Here is a 7,465-nt window from a genome sequence, read left to right as displayed (position 1 = left end):
CGCACGCACGCACGCACGCACGCACGCACGCACGCACGCACACACACAGACCCCCCCCTCTCTCTCTCCTTTCCCTTTTTCCTTGTCCGGTATCTTTCTACATCAAAATTATATCAATATTTCATATACAATTTTGTCAGTTAGTGAATCGCAAAATTGTTTATAAGAAAAACAATAAGATTTGAAACTTCAGCGCTACGCTTGTAGATACTCCCTATGCTGCAGATGCGTGTGATGTTTATGTTCCATGTCAACAGCCTTTTGTGTAGAGGCTATAATCCCAACTGGCAAACTCCCATTAATTCAGCTTTTCAGAAGGCTGATGCTATTTGTACATTCCAAACCATTTGGCATCGATTTGTGAAAGAAATGTAAGTAGAAAAATATTGATTTTCGTTAAGATGTAAACTGACTGTGAACAGATTTCATTTGTTTTCTCAAGTGCATTGAGGAAAACTCGTTACGACATAAAGCTGATGTGCAAAGAACGCCCGCGCATAGGTTAAATGTTGCACAGCTAAGCCTGTCGCCAAAGCGAGACATATACGTAATGTCACTTAATATATCAAAAGAGGATTATTGTTTTCTGAACAAAAATAAACCAAAGCAAAACAAAGATCATCAAATGTTTAAAAACCGATTTAAATGAAACAAACTATTGTCTTGTGAAGCAGACGAGACTAATCTTTCGCAATGCAAACAATATGAAATATTGTTGTTCAGAATGATATAACAATTTATAATTATCATAAAATCGAAACTTAATTTTGTTAATCTTCATGAAATTCCGGATAGTAGCGAAAAAAATAAATTCCAATTTCAATTTCATACATATTTTAAATTCTCTGCGTATTTGTCACTTTTATTATGCTTACTTTTTCAATATTTTTCAGAATTGATTGCAGCTTTCAGCTTTATCCTGGTCGTCATTTCATATGAAATACTGTTGAACACAATTGTATTTATTATCAGCTTTAAATAGACGCCTACATTATCTGTCTTAGATTGACAGGTTTGTTTATTTCAAAAGGAATCTTCAAAACATTTAAGATTCCCAAATAAATTGTAAAATAAAATTATATTGCCTACAGGGAAAGAACAACAAAATATGTCTACGATTGGAGGAACTGCCTATTAGTAGTAATTTTGAATGACAGCTTACAGTTGAGGAGTTGGAGCTGTTGCCAACTTGATTTTAAGTCTATTCTTGAAATTATACATAAAAAAAAACAGAAAGTAAATGAATAAACACGATAAAACTAAAACAAAAAATAATTCAGCAACCGACCAGCTATGGGGAAACAACAATAATTACGTAAAATTTGTTTCTTTGGCGTAGAGAAGCTTAGGAAATGGTTGTAGTTATGTAGTACTTAAAAACTTAGGAGACGAAGAAAAGGAAATAACTAATTTATTGAATACCAGAAGAGATGAGCAAATAACTGCCACAGTTTCATAAAACACTATACTTAGTGTTTGTGTTATGAACAGCTTTTCCATGCCATAATTAAACTTACTGGCCACTAATAAATGCACAAAAGATGTCAGTCATTAGGGAATTGTAATTGCATACTAGGATATGAGGTAGTCGGAAAAAGGCACCAAGACAAGATAATTGCTGATGAATGTAATATAGTCCTTATTATTTTAAGAAGAGGCCAAAATATATATCATAGTCTAGAGCAGTGGTTCCCAAACCTTGGGGGTCCATATAAGATTCTGCTGTTAAACTTTATGTGTAATACATTGCTTATATTCTACAATAAATTTTTAAAATACTATCCCTAATAATATATAATTATTAAAATTCAGTAGGATTTTCTTTTATATGCATCGAATGGTTATGGAAGTCCAGTAGAGTAAAATAGGGACCAAAGGGGTCTACAGGCGAAAAATGGATGAGAACCACTGGTCTGGAGCCAAAGTAGGCATTGCTAAACATTTCATTTCTCATTTTACAAATTACTTGGTGTTGTAAATATGTAATTGTTTCTAGCCAAGGCCCAAAGTCTGAAATTTTGAGTTAGTGAATTAGTATTTTTAAATCTCACAACGAGAGATATTCAAGAACAGGACTTTGGAGTAAAGATTGTTTGCCAACAAAACATAGCAGTCCCGGTTTAGGACGAATGTTGCTGTAATTTAGCCCCAGCAGACATCGTCTCCAGCTGGCTATACGACACGATCTGTGTCCTTATATTTTCGAACAAGGGAATCTAGCACCCCCACTCAACTCAAAACAATATCTGTGTATCGCAATTTCCGGGTTATTTCCCTTCATTAGCACAGAATAATTGTTCGGCTACAGGTTAACTCTTTATCACGATAAAACTATAATACAGAGAGTGGACAACACAAGACATGTGGGGACATATAACAATTAAAATAAAATTATGAAAATATGAATGACACATGATAATGCTGTATGAAGAATGTGCAACTCAGCAGCATCATTATCGCCCTTCCATATCCAATTAAAGTTAATACCGTATAGGCCCAGTAATTTATCATAATCTATTCCTTCCGGTACTTCATTTATGTCGAATACCATTTGTCTGTATTCCGCGCTTTCTTTACAGTCTCTTATTATTTTCATTCTGTGTCCTGGTACCAATGCGCCTAAAACCATTTTTTCTGTTTTCATTCCCTTCATGTCTGTCACTTTTACGTCTTTCCATTGCATTAGCTTTTCTACCACATCCTTTTTTACACCTTTTAATAAGGCGCAAACAAAACAAGAGGGAAGGACGTTTTGCGTTTTTTTGTGTGACTGCTGCTCTTTTTTTCTTTTTTGTGTCGGAGGGGAATGGGTGAGTTTGGTATCTTCAGGGGGAGGATGAGGTTGAGGGTATGGGTGGGGTGGGTAGGGGCTTGGGTTCACTTAAGCTGTCCTTTTTCCTCTTCCTTTGTTTTCTTCCCGTATCTTGCCATCAATCTTCCTCATTTCTTTTTTCTATCCTTTCCAGTTCCTTCTCTGCTCTTTCCTGGATTGGTTTATTTTTCAGAGGGCAGTCCGCTCTAATGTGGCCCTTTTGGCTACATTTATAGCAACGAGGGATTCTGCCCTCTACCCACACTTTCATCATTGTTTCTCCAACTGTCACCGTTTCCGCGAGCAACTCTAAGTTTTCCACCTCACTCTGTATTATTAGTTCCAAAATTTCACCGTACCAATTAGTGGCTTCCGTTCCTGTAGCCTGGAGTACGGCGACCTCTTTCTCGCTTCCTAGAAGCACAGCCGCCGCCACCCAAGCTACGTCTATTTCAGGGGAGGGGGGCGGTCCCTCCACCCTGACCTAAGAAGTTCTTCCAAGGTATGTGGGTAGAAGGATTACCCTTTCCATTTTCATTGATTTTTCTGAGCTTTCCTTTGTTTTTACCTTGTTCTTGAAATACACCTCAACGATGCTGTATTGGTTTCCTCTGGCAATCTTGCCAGATTGGCCTCAACGCCTTTACAATTTCGTCCGTCTGTTCATTCTCTAACCTTTTCTCCTTGACAGAATAGACCTTGTATACAATCTTCCTTTCTTCTATTTCTCTTAGTATTTCTTGTGGTGGTAACAATTTCATGTCACCACCTTCCTTTTTTTAGCATTTTTTCATAGTTTTTCAAAATTTTGAGGTTTACTTCTTTCCTTGGCACCTCTGTTACTTTCGCAAAACTTTTCATTTTTATAGCTCTGTCCATCTTCTTCACAGATTTTACCAGCTCCTCTTCAGACGACGACAGTTCCGAATATGACTCCTCTGACTCACTCATGTCCGAATAAGTCTCAACCATTCCTCCTCAAACTGTTGAGGGACAGCTTCACCAAAAAAACTCCGCTGCGACGCAACACAACAATTCACAAATCCAACACACGATACGACGACCTTGTTCCAATTCACGACGCAAAAAGACCTCGTCTGCACGAAACAATTCTTCGGCTAGAAGTAGTTTCTTTATTTGATCACATAGGTTCTTACAAAGACAGACAACACATCACAGTGGGGGTACATAAAACTTATAACGAATGAAATAATGAATTATAATGATTAAATGATAAAATGAAAAATGCAATGTCTTACCTGCTCCCCACTCGCAGGCAGTGTTATATAACTGTTCATTTATAACATTTAACCTAGAGTTCACTGTTCACTTCGTGCATCGTTTGTCTCTATTTAAAATTTTAAACATTTTACTTACTTTCATTTACATTATGTGTTCTATTAAGTCCTTAAATGACACCACTGGTGGCAACTCATCGTACCGAACCTGTATCGGCGATATTTCGATTTTCTCTCCAAATAGCTCCTTCAACCTCTCTCCCCTCTCACTCTCTCAAGCAAAAATGCCTTGTAGCTGTCACTACACTCACTCTCCGCTAACTTAACTCTAATTACAGGTTTCATCTTTGTAATTCTTTTCTTGATTTCCACACTTTTTTTAATAGTTTATCATAGTCCTAATGTGTTTTCCTTTTGGTATCTCTTCCCGCTTTCCATCATTATTCTCTTCTGACATTCCTGGTATCGGTGTCTCATCATTCTCTGTATCTCTCTCACTCGTTGTTGTTGGTATCTCTCTTCTATCTTCCTTTCTTTTCCGCACACTTATTTTCTCCTCCGTAATAATTCCCTTTGGTATGGCTGGTCTTACACACTGAGTCTCTTCTATATTCTCCTTTCTCTTTTCCAGCGGACTCTTGGGTGGCGAATTCACGTTTTCTTCTCTCTTCTTTCTTTTTCCTACTGTATACTTTTCTCCCACATTTTCTGTATTCTTTCTGCTTACTTGCATTTGTGCCTCAACTCTTTGTTCTTCTTCCTCTTCCTGCTGCTCTTGCTCTACTTCCTCTTCGTATTTCTGGGGACACCTCGCTTTCATGTGTCCTCGTACTCCGCAATGGTAGCAGATGGAAGATCTTCCCTCCACTACCCCTCTCAGTTTTACATCCTCAAGCAATATAATCTCTTCTGTGGTTTTATGCAAATCCGGGAAACTGATTTGGACCGTCACCTCGAGGCCGTATCCCCAGCAGTTTACCTCTGTTGTTCTTGTAACCTTGAGAATTCTTGTTTCTTCCTCTGTATTGAAGAGGATGGCTGCCACCAACCACGGCTCATCGATCTCTGGGGCACTTTGCCAATCCTAACTCTGGCCGCACGTTTGCCACAGTAGGTTGGCAGTAGTGCCCACTTGATGACCTCAACGGCATAGTGGAGTACTTTATCGCGTCCTGTTCGGTCGCGAACCGAACCTCCACTGTTCCGTACTTCTTTCCTCTAGTATAAAATGTTGTGAGTTCCTTTATGTCCTTTAGACATTCCACCACTGCTTCCACCGTAGATATTTCTACCGTTTGCTGTGGACAGCGGTCTTTAGACTACTGTCCTTTTCGTCGTCTTCTCTGTCACTTCTTTAGGCGGGGTCAGCCTCAGGCTGGTACCTCCTTTGCGATGATTTCGTTAAACTCCAATCTTTTCTCCTCAAATTTCACTTCTCTCACTTGTACATCCGCAATCAAACCCTTCCCAGTTGCTGCAGCATAGCTACCGACTGGCTGGGACTCCATCTTTTCGTTTGTTACAACTTCACCCACAAATGAGGAAGAAAACAATTAAGCAAAAATAATAATTCGGCAATTCAATTAATTAACAGTAAGTACGAAAGACCTTCAACAAAGCGATTTACACGTATACTCAAACGCAAACTTCACTCAACTCAGGGTTCAAGGTCGCTCGTCGCCATTGTCCGGCTAGAGGTTAATTCTTTATTACAGGCACAATATCGTCGTGATATTCTGGGCTTACTGCGCAAATCACTTCAACACTATATCCCCCTCAATTCAATTCAATTGATGAGTTCTGCTTACTATGCAAATGTTCAGGTTTTCACTTCCCTTCACCAGCTCTGAATTAAATATTGCGACTATTACCCATTCTGGGTCTATTGACGGTGGGATTCGTCCCACCCTGACCCTGACGATTCTTTTGCTCCAAAAGTTCGGCACCAACGTCCATTTCTCTCCTAGTATCAGTCTGTTGTCGTTCATTTTCGCCTCCTCTTCTGATGCAAAGGTGACTTTTATAGTCACGTATCCCCTTCCTCTTGTAAAGAAGGTTATTCCTTCACCCATTTGTTCCTTCAATATTTCCTCTATCTCTTCCTGCGGCGCGTGTTCTATTCTATTTGCATTCGAAAATGTTCTGAATATCACCGTTTTGTTTTCCATTTTTCTTTTTTCCTCCTCTGGCAGGGTCATTTTATGTTTGACCCTTCTTTTTCTATCATGCCATATTATTTTGCTATCTTCTCCTCATCCCACTCTATCCTTTTCGGCTTCAGCACACATAGGGCTATGGTATCTCGACCTCCAGTAGCTTCCGCGTAACTTTTCTTTTCTTCCACTATTCACTTCCATCCAACGACGGTGGCTTCGCACAAAATTCCACTTAGTATTCTTCAAAAAACAACGAAATTGTTCGGCTAGAGGTGGCGCTGCCAAATTCCCGTTCGAAATATATAGTTTTCAAAGTGACAACTAGTCACTGATCTATAAATTAGAAAATTAGTATTTTTAAATCTCACAACGAGAGATGTTCAGGAACAGTACTTTGGAGTAAAGATTGTTTGCCAAAATAACATGGCAGTCCTGGTTTAGGACGAATGTTGCTGTAATTTAGCCCCTGGAGACATCGTCTCCAGCTGGCTATACGATACGATCTGTGTCCTTATATTTTAGTTGGGTTAGTTGTAATTCTGGGATTTGACTGGTACTTTATTTTATTGGTCTCGCACTACACTAGTGATTGTGGTTTATCATTTCATGAGATTCATACTCTGCTTCTCATGGGTTGCATGTGAAAGAGCTTTCGACGTTAAATATTACATATAGGGCATCACTGCAAGGTAAAAGTCATATATGATCACAAACTAATTCCTTCGCATTTAACTAGTCTACTATCGGTTGAAATGACCCACCGGTATTAAAGATATATTTTATCGATTCAAGTGAAATGAAGCATAAAATTGGATTTAGATACTAGACGCCGTGAACGATCTTATTCTCTATTCTTCCGTTTACACCAGTTGCAATGACTGCAGGCACATATGAACACATAGATAGTCAGAATTTGGCAAAGAAGCATATAGCCACATATATTTGAGCATGCAGATATAAACATTCACATACACTCAACCACATAATACATACATACAAGCATACACACACACACACACACACACACACACACATATTATGTTGTTGGCACTCCGTCACTTACGACGTCGAGGGTTCCAGTTGATCCGATCAACGGAACAGCCTGCTCGTGAAATTAACGTGCAAGTGGCTGAGCACTCCACAGACACGTGTACCCTTAACGTAGTTCTCGGGGATATTCAGCGTGACACGGCTGACCCTTTGAATTACAGGCACAACAGAAGCAGGAAGTAAGAGTAAGTTGTGGTGAAAGAGTACAG

General features: G+C 39.1%; 1 protein-coding gene across 1 annotated transcript; it reads right to left on the bottom strand.

Moving 5' to 3' along the window:
- Nucleotides 1-4,429: 4,429 nt before the first annotated feature.
- Nucleotides 4,430-4,870, bottom strand: LOC106872080 (eukaryotic translation initiation factor 3 subunit J-A-like). Its single transcript, XM_014918936.1, has one exon. The coding sequence runs from the start codon at nucleotides 4,868-4,870 to the stop codon at nucleotides 4,430-4,432; it is 441 nt and encodes a 146-aa protein (XP_014774422.1).
- Nucleotides 4,871-7,465: the final 2,595 nt, after the last annotated feature.

This window comes from Octopus bimaculoides, chromosome 3 (assembly GCF_001194135.2).
Source record: "Octopus bimaculoides isolate UCB-OBI-ISO-001 chromosome 3, ASM119413v2, whole genome shotgun sequence".
Lineage (NCBI taxonomy): Eukaryota > Metazoa > Mollusca > Cephalopoda > Octopoda > Octopodidae > Octopus > Octopus bimaculoides.
This window is presented reverse-complemented; position numbering and strand designations above follow the sequence as displayed.

Excerpts from the sequence above, each read along its gene's own strand:
- LOC106872080 (XM_014918936.1), bottom strand. The coding sequence starts at position 4,870 with ATGAAAGCGAGGTGTCCCCAGAAATACGAAGAGGAAGTAGAGCAAGAG.